The 20,020-nt window shown below is 43.3% G+C and overlaps 1 protein-coding gene across 1 annotated transcript in view; it reads right to left on the bottom strand.

The window, feature by feature from the left end:
- The window catches only part of CTNNA3 (catenin alpha 3), a 228,779-nt gene that overhangs the window by 176,252 nt on the left and 32,507 nt on the right, over nucleotides 1–20,020 (bottom strand). The window contains exons 4-5 of the mRNA XM_015423222.1: nucleotides 10,458–10,624; nucleotides 1,477–1,596 (exon numbers count right to left, since the gene is read on the bottom strand). Coding sequence (XP_015278708.1) covers nucleotides 1,477–1,596; nucleotides 10,458–10,624 — 287 coding nt within the window. The remainder of the gene's footprint in view (nucleotides 1–1,476; nucleotides 1,597–10,457; nucleotides 10,625–20,020) is intronic.

The following is a 20,020-nucleotide window of genomic DNA, read 5'->3' as shown; positions in this document are numbered from 1 at the left end:
CCCTAGTCTCTAATAAAGCATTACACTGCCAATAGTGTGTGTGGAGAGTGAATTGACTGGGGAACCTGACATTAATGGTGCAAAGTAATTCCAGTCTATACTTTCTGAAATCTTTGAGTTTAGACAGGAGTAGCAGCATACTCCCCCTCATGGATCACTGCCTTCTCATGGCGAGGAGGCTTGCGTGGTTCGATGAGGCTGTGGGCTATGCCGTGGAGGGCCACCCAAGACGGACAATAAGTGAGGCTGGAAGCTTCTTGGGAAAATCTAATTTGGTGGTAGGCTGGTGGTGGGTTAATGGTCACCTCTTGATTTGGTCACCCAAAAGGCTAAAAGATATGACGCCGGAAGATGAGCCCCTCAGGTCGGGAGGTGTCCAATATGCTACAGGGGAAGAGCAGAGGGCAAGTCCAAGTAACCCCAGAAAGAGTGAAGCGGCTGGGCCAAAGCCGAAAGGACGCTCAGTTGTGGATGTGTCTGATGGTGAAAGGAAAGTCCGATGCTGCAAAGAACAATACTGCATAGGAACCTGGAATGTAAGACCTATGAATCAAGGTAAGCTTGACGTGGTCAAAAATGAGATGGCAAGACTGAACATCGATCTTAGGAATCAATGAACTAAAGTGGACAGGAATGGGCAAATTTAATTCAGAAGACCATTATATCTACTACTGTGGCCAGGAATCTCGTAGAAAAATGGTGTGGCCTTTATAGTCAACAAGAGAGTGCAAAAGTCAGTACTGGGATACAATCTCAAAAATGACAGAATGATTTCAATCCGATTCCAAGGCAAACCATTCAACATCACAGTAATCCAAATCTATGCCCCAACCACTGATGCAGAAGAGGCTGAAGTGGACTGGTTCTATGAAGACCTACAACACCTCATAGAACTCATCATCATAGGGGACTGCTGTTACCACCTAGTTGTGACAAGAGAAGGTCTACACAAACGAGCCATAGAGTAAACCAACAATTCTAATTATACAAAAAGGACAACACTGTACCCAATTTTAATGAATTCAGTTAACTGAATCAACCCCGGATGGCATACCTAGAGGGTGGGATGGGTGGGCAAGCTTTGTGAAGGCCGGACAAAGGCTGGGTGGGGGAGGCAAGCAGCTGGTTCCCTCTTATAAATCTTCCCCTCCGACAGCCATCCCGGGGCTTTTCTATTGGGTCGGGGGACAAGAGGGAGGACCTGGTTTTCCCGCCGCTCGCCATCCCCACCCCCGTCCGGCATCCATCCACCTCTCCCTCCCTGTCCAGTGCCGCAAATGTCGGGCCGTGCCATGCCGGGCCCTTTTTGCTTTGCACAAAGCCCCAGTTACCTTACTTTTCCTTTTACTTGTTTCTTCTAAGGTGCCCATTTTAGGCATGCTGGTTTAGGATTGACCCTAACTGAACTTAGTGAGCTTAACTTTTGACTAAACATTCATCAGACTGGGTTGCTACTGTTCCTTTCAGTATTCTTACCTGCTGCCGTTTATATGCCAAATGGTCCAGCTTTTCCAGTTCTTTCTGAAGATGTTTATACGTTCTCTGCAGTTCAGATTTACTAGATACATTCTGAAGAGAAAGAAACGTTCTTTGCACCTGTGGCCATGTAGAAAAAATATATATATTAATCTTTCATGTAGATTGATTTTACACAAGCGACAAATGCATACTTTTACTTATAGTGCAGCCCTAAACCCAATTAGCAGCCCCCTAAATCCACTGAAGTCCACAGGCTTAGAAGGAGGGTAAGGCTGCTTAGGATCACACAGAGAATTAATATTTGTAATTCAGATGTCAAGTCAAATTACGCAAGAACGCTTTGTTGACACTGAGGTAAACTCTGGCATGCAGCTTTGGGAGTACTCAGTGGATAATCCCATGAATGCTTCCTTGTCTCACAGAACTGCCAATAAAGATTATTGCACAGAGGGCCAATTTGTCTCGATGTTTTCACTGGCGCGTCCCCACTTGAATCACCCTGCGATCCATTCAGCTAATGCAAAACATTCTACCAGAACTGCCTTTCAGAAAAGGATGAAGGATGGTTTTGAGGTTAATCGTTGCTTTACTAAAGCTTCCCTTTCATTTTCAGCAACATCTGTTGGACCTGCCATGTTCAATCAAGTTATTCCAGAGTATCTCCATGTGTCGCAATATCTGCTGGCAAAAACATGAGGCTTTACCTCTCAGATGCTTTAAATGCATCAAACAATTAAGGGCTGTGGAGGACACGGTTACTATGGTAACAAACACAACCTGGGGAGGATGGAGTTAGTAATAGGCAAACAAATATAGATCCTGGGAAAGAAGGATTGTGAGTTTTTCTAAACTGGCCCTATCTTTCTGTTTCTTTTTGTGCAAGATCTATGGGAAGGCAGAATGATAAAGGAAAAAGAAGAGGGACAGGTCAAAAGGTGGGATTTTTTTTCATCCTTTTAACCCCACCCCAACCCAATGCTTCTTTACTGGCATCAAAGTAAGAAGATCCATGAATAAAGAAAGCTTCTGTGCATGGATCACTTACTGGATCAGTACAGACCACCAGTATAGACAAGTATAGCATAGTGGTAGCCTGTTGGACTAGGATCTGTGAAATCTATGTTCGCCAAAGGGCGACCTTGATTCGGTAACTCTTTCTCAACCTAACCTACTTCACATGGTCGCTGTTTTAAGGATAAAATGGAAGAGGGGAGAATGGTGTTGTCAGCCGCCTTGGGTCCCCACTGAGATGACAAGCAGGGCATCTAAATAATGAACAAAGAAGGTGCGCACCCAAATCTAGATACCATTCATTCACACTGCATTAGTTTCAACGGGCTCGGCCTAAGAAGGATGTGATAAAAATTAGAGGAGGGGTATGAATTAAAAAAATTCAATAAAGATACATAAAGCTACAGTTCTAGCTTCCTCCAAAACATGTGCCTGTAACCACACGCATGGCTTGTTCAACTGCCAGGGCAGCCATTTCCCCCACTTCTACTGCAGACTAGTCAGTCTGTGTCTGCACAGGCTCAAATGCAAGAGCTGATTTTACACTGGGCATGCTCCAATGACTTCCACTAAGCACACAGATGGGGCTTTCATATTGGCTGATCGCCCAGGGACATCCAAGACACAGGTCTTGCACATTGCCTAATGCAATTGCTATACAAATGTCAGCATGGTATCAGGAGCAATGTTGATGATGGACCGCTCTGCACTACTGAAGAAGACATCTGTGCCCTTGGAAGATGACGTTCCAACATGGGAGCAAGTGTCAACATAGCCTTCATTCCTCTAAGACCAAAAACCGTATGGAGCAAGGCAGCCTGATACTCATCTCCCCGTTGATCTTGATAACCATGCAAATTGCACACTGGATTACAATGAAGTTTGCATGGCTTAGTTCAAATGACACATTAATATTTTGGGGTCCATAGATAAAGACTAGCAGAATGGGAAACGGCTAAACAACTTTAATATGAAGAGCAATTAAGACATTCTGTACAATGCTTTATTCTAGAACTATCTGAGGTCATGTGGCCTTACGACGACTCCTCAAACTACCAGTTCCTCAACACTGTTAAATATAGGAAAGCCAGTGGGCTGTAATGCTTAGAAACTTTAGAGCACCAGACTAGAATCTGGGAGACTCGGGTTCAAATCCCCACTGTGCCACAAAAGCTTGCTGGGTGACCTTGGGCCATTCACATGCTCGCAGCCTAATCTACCTCACAGGGTTGTTGATAAAATGTAGCAGAGGAGAACAATGTATGCTGCCTTGGGTCCCCATTGGGGAGAATGCTGGGGTAAGAATGAAGTAAATAAATAAGGGAATGTCTTTTTTATTATCAATTCTATCATTACGTACAGATACCTAATAAGCACATTTGTTTAGCTGCAAGTGAGACACACTTTTGTGATACACATAAGCTGCTGGGAAATGCTTGTTCCAAAGTATTTCCAGAATTATGAGAGAAGACCCCCTGACTACTATTTAAGGGCCTTTGATCATGTCTGCATTATCTCATGTAAAGTACAGTTAAAACTTTGCCACCTTTTCTAATTACTGCAAGAATAAGACGGACATTGGCAAGCAGAGGGATCCCATCGTAACAGGGAGAGATAGGCATTAAAGTGCTTGATCAACTCCAACTTAATCCTGCTTAGCAACATGCACCTCTTTAGCAATTATTGGGTATGCAAATTTTAATATTCCTTCCTATGGTATAGGTTGCCATACGCTGCACGCTTCAGTCCAGACTGAACACCTCTGACGCTAAAGGAATAAAATACTGTGCCAAGACCCGTTTATGGGTTTGCCCCTTTTCTTCCCCCCATTTTTATACATTTAACAAATTTCTTCCTTGGTCAGCAGTTTCATTTTTGTAGTGAATGACATAACCTTTAAAATTAATTTTGGTTCAGTGATCAAACTCCTCAATTTTATTCTATGAAAATTACAAAAAAACCTCGGAGCCGTGGAACTGAGAAGCGAAGAGCCTCCTCATCTGCTCTTAAATGATTAATGGCTAGTCTTGCAGCCAAGATCTTCATGAAGGAGTAATACAATATGCCGGTGCACCACAGCAGAAGACCACACTCAAGGGGAAAAACTGTAGAGGCATATATTAAAAGTACTGCCTTTTTAAATTGATATGCACCAGCAAAATAATCTGGACAGCGGACGCTGTGCAAACCGGTGTTGCTATCTATGCTGGATCTAAGTCCACAGAAAAGAGCCTTTCAATTGCCTGAGGGAGCTTTAACATATAATCACAAAAGTTAAAGACTTCAGAAAGGGCAGGGGAAGCAAAGTCAGCGCTCGTTAAAGATTTCAATTGTATTAGAATTTGGCCCAGGATGGCAGTGACCAAAATGCCATTAGTGCTTGATGGCTGTTCAGTAGCATATGCTAAAACTACCTGGTATTCGCAGTCTATATTCTAATTAATGGGACTGCATAAAAAAGAAATCCTTTTGGCAGGCACAGTAAGAATGAGCAAAGGCTGCACAGCTAAGAAAAGTATGTCTCCTCCATTACAACAGAGCTCAGCAATATGCACAGCAGATTATATAGCTCTAACATACTCTGCAAAGGAGAGAAACGTATTCTTTAATGGTATTTTGTTTTCCATGAATACTACTTTTTTAAGGAATGGGGGAAAAGATTACAGTGTTCTTCGATACAGACTCCATGTTTCTGAAATGTTCAACAGCACACTTTACGAATTTCAATCATTTTAGCACTCTGGCAAATAATAATGCAATGAAAAAAGTTTCAGAAATACTGAAGCTATACATGAGACGATTACATAAGACTGGTTATTACTACATGAATTTTAGGAATTGTATTATTTTAGAAAGCTTATCCAACGTTAGTTATAAAAGATATAAGACATTACGTTTAAAAAACAGATAAGAAACCACAGAAACCATTTACTGTTTTGTTTACCTAACAAAGCACTGTTCTATACCCTAAATCCATGAGATATAGTAGACTAATAAATCAAAATACATAAATACTGAAGGAAATGTCTGTTCTGTTTTAATCTGAACTGCTGCATTCCCACAGTGCCCATATAACAAGAGACTTGTGGCACTTTAATGATGAGATTGTGGGCTGGAGTCACTAAACTACATTCTACTAAATCTAAAAATACATTCTCAAATCTTACAGGTGAACTACTGCAATATACCTACCCATGGAGATTGTTCATAAGAGGCAGTCAAAGCAAATTGATAACCTGTTAAATTATAGGTACAATTCAAGGTGCTGGTAATTAACACTCAAGAGTACCTGGGCCCAGCAAAGCTTAGAAGCCTTCTCCTGTATGATTATCTCTGTTGTGCCTGGCAACTGGTGGGATCTTGGGAGGCAGAGTCATGGGGGCACATAGTAGGGTTGCCAAGTGTATCTTCGCCGGGAGTGGGGGGCTCCCGGCCGGCGTCTTGTGCGTGCGCGCGTGCCACGCGCACGTCACCCGGAAGTGACGGGAGGACACCAGGCACGCTGGGGGCGGGGCCACAGCCATAGAGTTTTTCCTTGTATTGCCATGGCCCCGCCCCCAGCGTGCCCACGTCACTTCCTGGTGATGCACACGCCGGGATGGGGTTCCCCCCGGGGCCCAATTCTGCGGCGGCGAAAATCGGGCCTCGGGCCTCCAAAGCAGGGGTTTCCCTGCCCCCACTTGGCAGCCCTAGCACATGGCATCACGCACATCATGACATCATTTCTGGAAAAACCCCGAAGTGACACCATGCCACTCTAGGAATTGCCGGAAACCATATGCTAAAACCACAGAGTTTCCAGCAACATCATGCCATGTGCAATGCTGGCTTTTTAAAATTCTTCTTTTTCTGCCACCACTCAAAATGTATAGCAGGCCATAGCCAGAGACCTGGCAACCAGTAAGATCTACAGATAAGGCCATGTTCCAGGTTCTGTCTGCTTTAGAAGGTTTAAACAATTATTGTCAATAAGCAAAGACTTTTTTAGTTATTTTACATTGACTTTGCAATTCCCTTCCTTGGGGGGGGGGGGACTCTAGAACCCAACCTTGAAAGAATTTGAAAGGTGTGTCCAGACACACAAATCAATACTGTCTTGATGTTTAAGTTCAGTGGTATTAAGAGACTGATTTTGCAGGTTTGCCAACCTCCAGATAGTCAATCCAAAAAGCTGGGAAACCTAGTGTCACAAAGGCGATTTTGTGTAACTATTTCCACAGTTCCAACTACACAGCCGGCAAACTGAAGAAGTTGATGGAAACATCTCCTTTAAGTATCGGGAATGGGTGTTTTTGCAAAGGCTGTTTTTGAAAATTTTTTGAAAATGTGGATTCCTCCTACTAAGTTGAATATGGACTGATATTTATCTTCAAAGGAGGAAACATTGCATTCTATACCTTGCTTATAGTATTAGTATGCACTTATTTTTGATGTTGTGACACCACCAACTTTACAACCATGAAACACAGTTTATATTTTGGCAATTTTTGATGGTGTTTTTTTCATTTTCTGAACCTTCAGGTGGTGGCTGGAAATTTCCTGCTAGTACAACTGATCTCCAGGCGATATAGATCAGTTCCCCTGGAAGAAATGGCTGCTTTGGAAGGTGGACTCTTATGGCATTATATCCCACTGAAGTCCCTCCCCCTCCCCAAACCCCACCCTTCTGAGGCTCCACCACCCCCAAATCTCCAGGTATTTCCCAGATCAGAGCTGGCAACCCTAATTTGCAGGAATGTATGTGTGTTGTTTATTTTTTTATTTATTAAAACATTTATATCCTGCCTTTCCTCTTATTTCAAGGGGGGATAGAATAATAGTTAAAACATTCCCAGCTAAAACCAAAGATAAAATAACAAGCCCCAAATCCCTCCTCCCTCCCCCCTTAAAAAATGCCTGCTATTCAAACCCCTTCAAAAGGCCTGGTAAACAGGCAGGCCTTACAGCACCTCCTGAAGTTCTCCAAGGAGGGGGCCCATCTCACTTCTTCAGGGAGCCCATTCCCCAGAGATGGAGCCACAATGGAAAAGGGCTAGGGTCTGGTCAGTGCCAGAAGGGCCACACTAAGAACTGGGATAGCCAACAGATGGATGCCTGAGGACCGTAGATGGCACACAAGGACATATGGAAGGATACGGTCCTTCAAATATGTGGATCATAGGTTGTGACAGGCTTTAAATGTCATAACCAGCACCTTGAATTGCACTCAGAAACAGACTGGTAGCCAATATAGCTGTTTCAAAGTAGGCAACATCTGTTCCTGGGGCTTAGCCCCTGACAGCGGTCAGGCCACTGCATTCTGGACCAGTTGTAGTTTCTGGGTTGTCTTCAAGAGCAGTCCCACATAAAGCGCATTGCAGTCATCCAACCATGAGTTTACAGAAGCATGGATAAGCATAGCTAAGCCAGCTGAGTCTAGGTAATCAGAAAGTTGGTGGATCAGATACCGCTGGTGAAGGTGCTCCTTGGCCACCGTACATTTCAAACAACAAGGCAGCATCCATGAGCATCCTCAAGCTCTTAAACCACTCTGAAAAGGACAAGGTTGCTCTACACAGGACAAGCGTATTCAGTACCTCTAGAATATCAACCGGCGGAAGACAGGAAGGCCTGGCGGGATCTGGTCCATGGGGTCGCGAAGAGTCGGACTCGACTGTGCAACTGAACAACAACAAAAAACTAGCTATACCTCTGTCTTGTCTGGATTCATCTTTAGTTTGTTCTACCTTAGCCACATGACCACAGCCTCAAAGCACCAGTTTCAGAACCAAGACAGATGTATCTGGAGGCCCAGATAATGAAATACAGAGCTGAGTGTCATCTTTATATTGGTGACACCCAGTTCAAAAGCTCTGGACAATCTCATTCAGCAGCCTGAGATATATATTTAAGAGTATGTGTGAAATAATAGAACCCTGTGGCATCTCACAAGTTAATTCCACACAGTTGACTTTGCAGCTTCGGTAGAGACTCTTTGTGTCCAGTCAGACAGAAAAGAGCAAAACCACTGCACAGCTATGCCCTTAATACCAACTCCATATTCTAACTGGTGGATAAGAAAGGAGTGGTCAACTGTATCAAAGGCTGCTGAGAGGTCCAACAGTATCAACGGGGAAGAATGTCCCCCATCCAACTTTAAATGAAAATCACCCACTAGTGTAACTAAAGCCATCTTGGTCCCAAACCCAGGCCTGAAACCAATGGGTCAAGGGCAGATGTCATCTAGGAAGCCCTGGAGCTAATCTGCCACTATATGCTCTAACACCTTTCCTAGAAAAGGTAAATTGAAGACTGGCCTGTAATTGGCTACCTAGCCAATGAAGTTTTTTTTGAGCAGAGGTCTAATAACTACCTCCTTCAATGGCCTAGGGAGAGCTTTCACTAATGGCTCCAGTACCTTTTCCTGGCAAGTTTTTAAAAGCCATGATGGGTATGGGTACAGAGCACAAGTGGTGGCCCTCACACTTCCAAGGACCCTGTAAGCACCCACAGGCAGAATCAGTCTGAAACTATCCATAACAAAAAGACAAGCAAGCACTTCTAACACTTGAGGTACCAGATCTGCACTCAATTTGGCCTCCAAGTTGGAACAGATGGGAGAGATTTTGTCAGCAAAGAAACTTGCAAAAATATCACAGCTGGGGGCCAAATTTTCATCACCCACAGCTTCAGCCTTAGCTGTTATCAAATCAGAACCACTCTGAACAACTGAGCTGGACAAGATTTGGTTGATGCAATGGTGGCAGAGAAGAAAGCCACCTCATAAGCCTGCAAATGGGCTTTATGACATACTCTGCCCGATTCATCCCTAGTCTAATGTCCTTTTCAGTTGCTTTTAGTACACTGTTAACTGTTACTGACTTTTGGTTATAGGCATCCATGTCCGTTCACAAAAAATCAAAACATACAAATAATTTAAGGAATAATCTAAACAGGCATACTCAGAAGCAAGTCCCATGTTATTCAATCAGGCTTACTCACAGGAAAGTGTCTTTAGGATTGCAGCTGTGATATCTTTTAATAGCAGCCACCAAAATATCACAAAACAGAACGCAAGCTTTTAAGAACTCTTGAGTAACTTCTGGAGCTTCTATTTGGCTGGAAAGCCAGTCTATAAATGTTAACAATAAGTAAAATAAAGTTGGAATATAGTTCTAAGTACTTACAGAAACCCTTCCAGAATTGCTTCTGCACTGATTCTGTTCAGTAGCAGCTCATTTATGAAAGACATTTGTATATCACCTCCCATACTTGGCATCCCAAGTCAGTATTTATGGTACTGATACCACAAACGATACCATTTTACTTCTTACAAAACCTGCTTGAATGGTCTATGAAGGAAAATGTACAGTCTGAAGTAGTGCTACTTCTGCAGTCTGAGCAATGTAAACCACAATGATTTCAATGAGATTTAAGCATGATTGATTGCAATTGAAATGGGGCCTTTGTTTTCAAGTCCCCTTCCCCAAGATTTATTAATGTACTTCTAGGAATACAATACTGCCTTCCCAAATGCAGATCTCACAAGGCAGTTTACAAGAATACAAACAATGGAAATCAATATAATATAATAGCTACAAATTAAAACAAAAACCAAACAGTATAAATTCATTCTAGTGTGGAAACAGCTAAAATCCTCTACATCTAATTTATTTCAATGTGGCTTGCCCTGGAGAACATCCAAGTGGACCATGTACCATGTTCATTAAAATAAAAATTCATACCCACATCGCATTCTGTAAGTCGGATGACTTTTTCATTGTGAGTTATGGATAACTCCCACTACCTAGCAGTTGACCTGATCAAATCCATCTCTCTTCCTCCTCATCAGCAGCTGCATGGCACTTCAGCATGAATATTTTAACAAAGGATTTTCTCAAATGTAGCCCAAAACCGTGGAAGGAAGAAGGCTTGGTAACAAAGAATACGTAATATACAGCTCCTTCACTGGTCATGAAGCTACTCACACTGGTTAGATGTTGCAGCAGGTAGGACACATCAATCATGTCTGCCAGAATAAGAAGTCTTGTAACAGCAGCCAGAAGAGCCCGTGCTGCTTGTACAACTGCCTCCCTTTTGGGCAAATAACAAGGATCATCTGTGAATTTTTTTGCTGTTACTTTTAAGGATTCACCTGCAAGAGAAAGGTAGAAGTAGTTCTCAAATGCATTCCACAACTAAATTCAGAAGGCAAGACTGTTTGCATTGATATTCACCATTTTATTTGCACCTTATCACCCATTAAGATGCGGGCGCTATTTAGGAGCGTCACAGCACTTGCTCATTCATACGTGTGTGTGCACATCACTTGATGACAGACCCCTGTGAATTCGTAAACAGACACCAAATGAAATCCCATGAAAATTCTACAAGTACTGTTTGATTCCTCATGAATCATTCACACAGGGATGTTGTCATGATGCAGCAATTGCCATGCGATGAACAGAAACATGGAAAACATCCCTTTTGGAATGTTTGTGTGTGCGATAAGCCAAAAAGGAGTCATCAGCCATGCCACATGAAATCTGTTTCGTCTTTAAGGTGCTGCAAGACAACACATGCTTTGGCTGCAACAGACTAGCAGGGCCATTTATGTGGGATTTTTTTTTTTTTTTTCAAATATGGCATAATTGCCCTACAATCACACACCCACAAGATCTCTAAAGCCTCCCCAAAACAGAGCAGCAGCGGGAAGGGGGAGGCCTTCCGCAACAAAAACTCCATGGAAATGATATGATCGCTCCTGGCCAATGGTCTCCCGTGTTGCTATCGCAGACCAACAGGAAGTTCAAAAACAAGTTTTGCAGTAATCATACCACCCCAGGGTGGCAAAGTGTGCTGAATTCTTCTCACACGCATTTCATCCACTCTGCTTTAAGTATTTTTCAGAGACATTGTGAGTGTTCTTTTTCATATTTGGAGAGTCTTTATTTCTTTTTACTTGTATTGGCTTCTTGAGTTAACCACTCTTTCTAGTTCTTTCTAATTGTCCTTCTGAACTAAGCAACAACAGCCTTGGTTATCGATCTCTAAGCATCTCATTGTGTGGACGGTGACAACCAACATTCTACTGCCTAGGTTTCTGAATTGCTGGGTTTTAAAAGCTAACAAAAGAATGACGTACAAGAAGCGAGGTGCCTTGGAAGGGGCTTCTGCTGTCTGACAAGCAGTCTAAGATTGCTTTGCTTGATAACAACCTCCTCCTCCTGCTCCTCCTCCCACAACTATCTGCCAACTCCTCCATTTGTCCTTTCATCCCCTCTTTGGGTGTGTGGGTCTTTGAATCTGTGGGTATGTTTGCCTCCTGGCACATTTTTCTTGATTTCTGTAGATGTGAATGGGAAAGACTTTTTCCCAGGCTATCATGGCCAGAAGAGGAGGAATAAAGAAGCAGATCTTAATTTTTATATGATAGGGTCTGTTGTGTATTCTGGCAATTCCATTTATTTATTTATTAGATTTATACCCCGTCCTCCCCGCCAAGAGTATTCAGATGCATGTCTGGTTCATTGCTAAATGTAATGTCATTCCTGTAGTGCTATCCGAAGCAGAGTTACATCCTTCTAAGTCAGTTGAAGACAATGGGCTTAGAAGATGGTAAACTCTGCTTAGGATGGAGCTGTTAAAAACTTCTACACTTCAGAAAACACTCTCCAGTCTATTTATACCCTCAGAGATTAATCTTTCAAGGGTAGGCAGTGCAGCTCTAAATCATTTCACTTCTAGTGTACATAGATAGGAAGTTCACTATTATGAAATTCGTACTGCACGAAGAAAGAGTCAAATACTTCTTGCCTCTTGGAGGCAAAAAAAACACACTCAGATCTGGAGTCATAAAATTAATAGCTTTGTCTAGCTCATATCAGGTGAGACCGTTAAAGATAAGTGTAGCTATTAAGAAACCACAAACACTTGAGGAAGTCTTGACACATCAATAAATGGCTGCTTTGAAAGTACCTTCAGAAATATTGTCCTACTCTTGCAGATGCTAAAAGGATGTGGCAATTGAAATATTTATGATACCCCTCTATAATACACAAAAGCACTTTCAAAACTAATTTAACAGCCAGAATGCACCCTATTAGGCTATGCACTGTGCCTTTCGGAATTCTGCATTAACTCAAAAAGTCGTTGGGGAATATTTAATCTTTAGAAGTATGTGCTACATGCTGATGGCACATTGCCTTAACCTCAATATGAACCCAATATTAATACTTCTAAGTGTATGTCCTACCCCGACAGTGTCAAACAAATGCTCTTCATGGTGAATGCATACACACACTTGCTCAGTGCAATACTGCAAAAATGGTTGTAGATGGACCAGTCAAAAGTGAGTGACACCAGGGGCCAAGTTCAAGTCTTGTGTAGTCTGCCCTACGAAGATACAAAGCCAGCAAGCAAGAAGCATCTTATGCAACACAAATAAGTCTTGTGCTGGGGCCCAGCTGGTTTATGCTGCTGTAGCTGCGTCCATCGCTGTTCCTGGAGAAGCCTTTAGGATGGTGCACAGAGAAAAACATTGCCAGTTCTGCCCCAAGTCCCATCTTCTCTCCACTGATTTGCTCTACTGCACTGCAACTGGAGAGAATGACTACTGCCAGAACAGCAGCAGCAGCACAGCAACATGGATCTGCTTTACATCACATCTGGACACCATAGCAACAGATGTTACCTTCTGTTTCCTTGACATGCCTCATGAGCTTTAAAAAGAAATTTATTCTCCTACAAAATATATCTCCATTTATAGCAGTTTGTGTGGTACTGGTCACAGCTGCTCACATCCTGATCTGAAAAATTCAAAATTGGAAATAAAAGTGGGTGGTACATATGCACAGCTGATTTTCTCCTGCCAACCATAGGCTTGGCATGGAACATAAATAGCTCATCAGCCTCATATGAACTCTTTCAGTACTGCCTGTTTGGTCAAGGATGATCCAGCTCATGATCATAGAAGCAAAATTACTGTTGCTGCCATTTAATATAAGGTTCGAGGGACAGCCTCTACATTTTTGGCATGGTGTTGGGTAAAAAAAATAGCAGAATGTTTGTGTAACAGTGGAAATGAAGTAAATGCAAAGTCAGGTGAGTTTATTTCTAAGAATACTAGATAGAAATCAGGGAAGGGTTACATAGGAAATAAAAGGAAAACAAAGAACAGTCTGTCTAGCTATCTAATCTACACCATCTTGTCTACATCATGTTTTCTTCTCTATCAACAACTCAAGAACAAAGGGAGGAAGATTCCCACCCCCCCAAAAAAAATCTCCTCCTCCTGCATCCATGCCAGATAGCAGGTATGACCACCAAGAATTGATCAGCCAGTAGCCAGGCTGAAGGTCATCTCATTATGAATGGACTTTCCCTTCTGTGGCGGAAAGATCCTCTCAGCATCCCATTGGATATAAGCCAAGCTTGCTACCATTAACATATATAAACAACAGCCTAACGCCTTCATGACAAAAGGTTTACACTTGTACAAGAAACCCAACACATGGTTTCTGCTTCCCCGGGGTTTGGTCCAGTGCTACACTAGGAATTTTTGAAACAGAAAATCTTGTGGACAGGCAGTTGACTCAGGTTACTTCCTGTGAACACATGAAGGGGCCTGATACTCAGTCAGACCCATTGGTCTATCAAGGCCAGTACTGTCTACTTTGACTGGCTGTGACTCTCTGGGCTCTGATCAGTTTAACTGGCGGCACCAGGGATTGAACCTGGGACCTTCTGAATGCAAAGCAGATGCTCTCTCAGTTAGCAGAAAGCACAGAAGTAGACATCTGAAACTAAAGGAACCCATAGCAGAGAAGCTTGCCCAGAGCAGAAAACAAGAAAGCGTGACATCTAGGGAAATAAGAAATGCCTGATTTTTTCCCCCTTAACATGGAACATCATAAAATTTCAAAATAACTTGACAACATGCCTTTATTTTCATTCTGTTACATATACAAACTGCTATTTATCTTGCTAATTATTGCTTTTGAATATATTACGCATGATCAGGGCTTTTTTTGTAGAAAAAGCCCAGCAGGAACTCATTAGCACAATAGGCCACACCCAACACCAGAAACTGATTAGCATATTAGGCCACACCCTGACAGTACAGCTCATTAGCATATTAGGCCACACCCCTATGCCTTCCTTTGGTTTGCCCGGACAGGCTGGCCCTTGGATAGGCCGGGGAAGGCGACCCCCGGCCCGCCCGCCTCGGAGTCACTGGGGGGGTCACTCTCCAGGACTTCCCTCCGTAGCCACGCATGCAGAGGTTTTGGCTGTAGTTGGCGTGGCCAACTCTGAAGCCAGCCGGAACTCCGTTCCTGTGCGTTCCTGCCCAAAAATAGTCCTGCACATGATACAATGTGCTTTTACAACCTGAAGGCCACTGTTATTTGCTAAATGCCCTTCAAACAGTTCTACTTTTAAACATGCTTGGGCAAAACCCAAAAGTTACCCAGCAGCAAAATATAGCCTGGTGCAGATAAGATACATACAAGCCACATTCAAATGGATGAACTGAGACTTCTAAGTGAGGACAACATTATCAAACAAAGTGACAAAAGTATTAAGGGCATTGATAGAACTCTTTGAAGTGTTTGTTATCAAATGCTCTTAAATATTTTTGCCATACTAGTCAGATACTTGTGAAGGTGATGTTGAGCAAGCTTCACCTTTTTGTGGAGTAACTTTGGCAATGCAGAAGGACCATGATTTCTAGCTGGTAAAAAGGCCGCCCCCACGTGGTAAGTATTTTCTCTCTCACCCCCATTTATTATGTCTTTCCCTCCTTTTGGACAGCTTTAGGAACCTATACAACTAGATATGACATTCAGTTGGGTGGACTTGTACTGTGGTGAAACTTAAGTTTGAGGAAGCTTTTGGTGAATGGGTTTATGTCAAGAAGGGAAATCCTAAGAGAAGAAGGAGCATTGCCAGCTCCAGAAGGAGTCAGCATCCTCTAAGAGACCCAGAACACCCTACCCCTGGAATCTGGGATCCCAATGCCTTCCACCTGGGCTTACCCATAAACACCCCTTGGATTCCAAGATCAGCGATGAAGACAAGCTTGAGCCAAAGCTCTTCTCTGCATTAGACTCTCTTTCAATAACATTACACAGGAGGAAGAATACCTGATCTATTTGTACAATTGGGGTCCCCGTGGAGGCACCCAGAAAGGTTCAGCTGCAAGGCTAGTTGCTGACTAGAAGGCAGTGGTGGAGAAGCACCCATTTTTGGCACCACCTTGTTATGTCCTGCCTAGGACTACCATATCTAGCTCAACAGCTCCTCCACCATTGCAGTAATCTTGGCCCCAGCCCCCTTGCCCTACTGAACTACTTCCCCGCCTCAAGGTAAAATGAGGAACTTGTGCGTCATAACTCCAGTACTGGTGGGAACAGGACACTTTTGTTTCATATTTGGGACCTAAATGATCGCCGTTCCTGTGCTCAAGAAGAACTAATCCCCTTCTTTCATAAGGTTGCCAGAACCAGAGGGTCATAAAATTTTACCCTGGCTACCTGTGGGGGATGGGGTAGGGTTGCCAAATCCAGGTTGAGAAACTCCTGGAGATTCGGGGATGGAGCCTGCAGAGGACAAGAACATCGGTGGGGTACAATCCCATAGAGTCCACCTCCAAAGCATCCATTTTCTCCAGGAGAATTTATCTCCGTAGTCTGGAGGTGAACTGTAATTCCAGGGAATCCCCAGGCCCTACATGGAGGCTGGCATCCCTGCTCTTTCACCCTATAAATCTCAGACTATCTTGCCATGATTGAGTTGAACGTCTACCTCTGGAAAACACCAGCTGACCCACTTTCTAAAAGAGCCATCCAGAAATGTCTGCTTTAAGGGAAATGCTTGGTCTGGTGGCATTTCTTCACTTCTAGCAAACTGTGGATTATGCATTTTGAGGCAGATTTACAACATACCAACAAAAGACACAAATTTTCCAAAATGGGAATACACCACAGGGAGCAATTGCTAATCAAGAGTTCGCTGTGGCTGTGTGTCCAATTTCAGATACACGGTTTAAATGCTGCCTGCTACATTTTAAGCATGTGCTATAGCATAACATATAAAAGCAGCTGTTAATCTGGGAGAGGAGAAAGCTGACAGATGCCAGGTCTGGCCTTACCGGCAGGGTAAAACTTTATGACCCTCTGGTTCTTTGCAGCATTACAATTCCAAGGCTGTTAATTTGTTTTATAACTGCTTTGTATCACCAGAGCCAAAAGCAAAAATGAAACTATTCCCATTTCCTACAGCATAGTATTTCTCTCCCCCCCCCAAGTGTCTCACAAGAATAAAGAGAAAGAAGAGTCACTGCATTAGACTCTTTTCAAGTTGTACCTCCCTAGCCAAGGAAGAAGTACTGAAACTGCTGGCTGCAGATTTGAAGAATTGCTGCAGGAGAGCTAATAGATTTGTTGAACACAGAAAAAACATCACTGAATTCAGGGAAGAGGAAAAATGGGACAAGGGAGAACTGATTAACTTGGCAAAGAGAATTTATTACCTCAGGGCAGATAGAAAAGGGGGACTGGGGGAAAAATTGTGAAGGAAAGCATGGAAAGAAAGAAAAATTGTGAAGGAAAGCATGGAAAGAAAGAACTGATTGATTAATTCTGCATGTAAAATAGCACTGTTGTGATGATCCATGACTGAATGATAAGAAGCAGGCTGACAGAAGTTTATTATTAAAATGGCATTGTGTACATCAACATTTGCCAGACAATGAAAGGCTGTATAGAGTCCACATTCCCTGGGAACAGGCCCGTGGCCAGGATTTTCTAAGTCAGGGGGCATTTAAATTTCTTAGGGGACACTGGCTAATCAATCCAGGGGAGAAGGCTGTGACACCCGGGGCTGGATGGGGAGTCAGGGGGCCTTGCCAGCAAGTCGGAGGGGCTAGCCCCGAGATGCCCCACTGTAACTACGGGCCTGTCATGACTAAGCAGAAGAAGGGAATACACAACTCTCAACAAAGCAACATTCAGGACAAAGTGGGAGGACATCAGGGAGCAGTGAAATGGCAGCAGTGCTCAATGACTCCATTGAAGTTGCACGAATGGGAGGCATGTTGCATCATAATCATATAGGAAGTGGGAAAACTACACCGAATTCCATTATCTGTCCCTCTCAGTTTCTGTCTTGTGCTTCATTCTGATGTTGTCTTGTGCCAGAAACTATACTTGATTTCAGGGCCGCCAAGAGCCAGACAAAGATCCCACCTACTCCCCTATATGACCCTGATGCAAACCAAATGAAACAAAGAAAACCACTTGGCTTGCTGTTGAATCTATAGTAATAAAATAATTGGCCTGTCTGTCCATTTGTTATTTATTTATTTTACTTATATCCCGCCTTTCTCCTGATGGGGATCCAGAGTGGCTGACATCTTGGTGGCCCTGGGCACAGTGGCAATGACATTAGAGTTGCCAGCTCCAGGTGGGGAAATACCTGGGGATTTTGAGAGTGGAGCCTGCAGAGGGCGGGGTTTAGGGAGGGGAGGGACCCCAGTGGGGTAGAATGCCATAGAGCCCATCCTCCAAAACAACCATTTTCTCCAGGTGGACTGATCTTGGTCACATGGAAATCAATTGTAATAGCAGGAGATCTCCAGGCCCACTTGGGGGTTGGCAACCTAAGTGCCATCCTAAGAAGACTTCAGTGGACTTAGAAGGGAGTAATTCTGCTTAGGATGGCACCTTGAATCTAATTGACTAAGATGAATGTAGTTACATGAGTATTATTGTTCAATTTCATTATTATTTTAGAAAATACCTAACTCAAGTCTGCACTTCCAATGGGAATATGACACCCTAGGTCTTGGGGAGCAAATGAGACAAGAAAATTATGAACTTGTGGGGGGGTGCAAAGAGAATATGCTCAAGCCTGCTGTGCATAGTATGGTCACAACCAATGTTCCCTCTAAGCTGTGGAGTCTTGTGAGCAAAAATTCTACTTTGTGAGCTACTGGCATTCAAATTGTGAGTGAGCGATTTGATTCCTGCATAAATTAGTTTGCTCTGGAGCCACCCTTCCTGAGCTGAGACAAAAATCTGTGAGCCAGAGGCTTAAAAACTGTGAGCTAGCTCACACTAACTCAGCCTAGAGGGAACATTGGTCACAACCTCAAGCCCACAATGACAGCTTGTTGGGATGCAAAGTGCTACTGTCACTTGGTGCGTTACAAGCACAGAGCAAATTCAAGACTCTTCCCTATGGGTCTTACCGTAGCTGAAACAAACATGGCTGCCTCAGAGTTAAATGCCACTACTATATGCACAGTTCTAGGGCACCAGCATAGCAAGGAGTCAAAATGACACCAAATGCCCTTACCTGGGATATTTACTAACATCAAATACACCCTCCCCCTGCAGGCAAGGAAAATTTGGATTGTCTGTCTCAAAGGAACAGCAATGTTCATCATACTTGTATCAAGCCAGTGTTATAACAGGCAGAAATAGATTCAGACCACACATTGTTTAAAGACTGTAACAGATGGGTGGCAGTTTACTTAAACTAATAATACTCCCTTACTCGATTATTACAAAAAGCACCTTTGGGCTCTTCTAGCTAATAATGGCTGCTCAAGGAAGGAATGCAGCTGTGATTACCAGTTCACATGGCACTTAATAATTGTAAGGTTTACCAGGAGCTAGAAAGTTGTTCATGTAGTCATAGGATTCTTTTCCTTTCTTTCAAGTCACAGCCGAATTACAGCAACCCTGTAGAGTTCTCAAGGCAAGAAACATCCAGAGGTGGTTTGCTATTAGCTGCCTCTGCATAGCAACTCTAGACTTCTTTGGTGGTCTCCCATCTTTGTTCTAACCAGGGCTGACCCTTTGATCTGATTAAACTGATATAGCTTGGACTATTCAGGTCAGGGCCACAGGATTCTTGCTGACTAATAAAAAATAACAGCCAAACTCTTGAAAGGTGAAAGAGTACTTATTGTATAGAAATATTGATTTCTAAATGTCTCCTGCATTCCCCTGGGATGTCTTGCTGATAGCTGTGCCTTGTTTCCTCTTGCAAGCCAAATGGGGAGGCCCAGATGGCCTCAACAGCATGCCATATAACCACACATTCTTTCACACCTCTAAGTGGAAGACCTAGACTTCAAGGCGCCTGCTTTAAGGCTACATGGGCCATGTCACGTACATCATGGAGAAGCTGGAGGTTTGGGTCATGTGACTGCAGGCGTGGCCTCCAAACGCCTAGCCAATCCTATGTTGCAGCTATGACAACTAAGTTTTGGACACACCTATGTCTACTCGCAATTGGCTCCTGGCCAGGGCTAATTTGTGACTAGATTGGGGTTTAATTGTCTGATCCCTTGGAAGAGAGCTCTCTCTCTGATGGACACCTGAAATGCTGTCCTGCCATGCTGTCTCTGGGAGAGACAAAGAACTGCTTTGTGAGCTGAGCACATGCTTGCAAAGATGGAATTCCTGCTATTACAAATCCCTTGGTGTCTAACTGGATTATTTGGACTGATGCTATCCTGAATTAGTAAATATGAATTACT

The sequence above is a fragment of the Gekko japonicus genome, unplaced genomic scaffold (assembly GCF_001447785.1).
Source record: "Gekko japonicus isolate JY-2015 unplaced genomic scaffold, Gekko_japonicus_V1.1 scaffold1368, whole genome shotgun sequence".
Classification (NCBI taxonomy): Eukaryota; Metazoa; Chordata; class Lepidosauria; order Squamata; family Gekkonidae; genus Gekko; species Gekko japonicus.
This window is presented reverse-complemented; position numbering and strand designations above follow the sequence as displayed.